The sequence below is a fragment of the Myotis davidii genome, unplaced genomic scaffold, assembly GCF_000327345.1.
Source record: "Myotis davidii unplaced genomic scaffold, ASM32734v1 scaffold7665, whole genome shotgun sequence".
NCBI classification, from domain to species: domain Eukaryota; kingdom Metazoa; phylum Chordata; class Mammalia; order Chiroptera; family Vespertilionidae; genus Myotis; species Myotis davidii.
In genome coordinates, this window is record NW_006295753.1 from 2,820 (window position 1) to 4,211 (window position 1,392).

Sequence of the window (1,392 nt, forward strand, 5' to 3'; positions counted from 1 at the left end):
TTAAATCCTTTATTCATTCCCAGTTTTAACTTCTGTATGGTGCAAGTTGGTGGTCTAGATTAAATTTTTTGCATGAATCTGCTATTTGTCCAACACCAATAATCATTATGTTTTTATTTTGGCTTTGTAATATCTTTAATGAAACAATATAAAATTTCCTCTATGTTAATTGAGTCATACTTTCTCTACATATGGCCCTTAAAAAAATCCCCTTGGGCACAGTCCCATCTGTTCTTTGATTTTCCTTCCACTGATCACAAACCTAGGCTGTAGTCTGTGTCCTTTAAAAGGACAAAAGCAGACCCAGAGGCCTTAGTGCCTCCCACAGCATTCTCCTTCGCATGGGAGGTTCAGCGCACATCTCCATCCGGACCATGGCTGCCAGGGACAGTCAAAGCCTGAGAATCAAAGTGGCAGCATGGCATTGCCTTCACCAGCCTGTCTCCAGCAGCACAAAACCAGCCCTCCCACCCAGTGCTCTGGGAACGGCCTTCAGGGCGATGTGGTGGTTCTGTCGCCTGGCAGCCGAGCGTCCCAGGCTTCTCTTTGGGCCTGGGCCAGGGCCTTCGGAGATCTCTGTGCCCATGGTATAAATCTGAGTGAGATCAGACACAATGTTATCAATGACTGGCTTTGTAAGGTTGCCACTAAACACCTGCCACCATTGCTTCTCGGCCTCAGCCTCGGTGGGCACCTGGACCCCATAGACCTGCAGGGCCAGGTGGAGCACTGCCACCCCTATGTGCTGAGCATGGAATCAGACGCACAGCCCCCCGCAGTAGCTGTCCCACAGCAAGGCCCAGGCAGTGACGGAGATGGGGGTCTGTTTCCAGCTGTAAGGATTCAGCCAGTTCTTGAGGCAAATCGGGTAGTGGAGCAGGTACCTGTGTGGGTGCTGAAAGGAGACTTGGAAGCGCAGTACCCGCAGCACAAGGAGCTCGCACTGCACAATGCTGTCCCAGATCACCCATAATTGGGAGTCCAGCTCCAAGGGCTCGCTGCCCGGGTGGAAGTATCTGTTGGAAACGTTGATGATGTCACGGGTTTGCAGGGGCTGTTCTTCCACTTTGCCAGCCAAGTAAAGGGCAGACATGGCGACCAAGTAGGAGTGATAGACGTCCTGGTTGATCTCGTAGAAGAACTTATGGTAAGTGGCACAGGCGGTGGCAAGGGGAATGGAGTGCATCCCTAGCTTGACACCTGCCTCCTGGAGGAACCTTGTCACGCGGAAGTGCACCCTCATCTGGGGTGTGGGCCACCCTTGGCACCTGGTACCGTGTCCTCCTCTCTGCAGCTGTCCAGGCTAAGGTCCTCCCTGGGGCCCCGCCCAGAGGCCCCAGGACCCATGGGAAGGTCAAGAGTCTCCAGTATGGTGCTGGTGCCAGTTGAGTC

At 53.0% G+C, this 1,392-nt stretch overlaps 1 protein-coding gene across 1 annotated transcript in view; it reads right to left on the reverse strand.

Moving 5' to 3' along the window:
- Positions 1-490: 490 nt before the first annotated feature.
- LOC102767801 (cyclin-related protein FAM58A-like) overlaps positions 491-1,392 on the reverse strand; it is a gene marked incomplete at both ends in the record, with an annotated part of 1,892 nt that continues 990 nt past the window's right edge. The window contains 2 exon segments of the mRNA XM_015568255.1: positions 491-595; positions 656-1,268. Coding sequence (XP_015423741.1) covers positions 491-595; positions 656-1,268 — 718 coding nt within the window.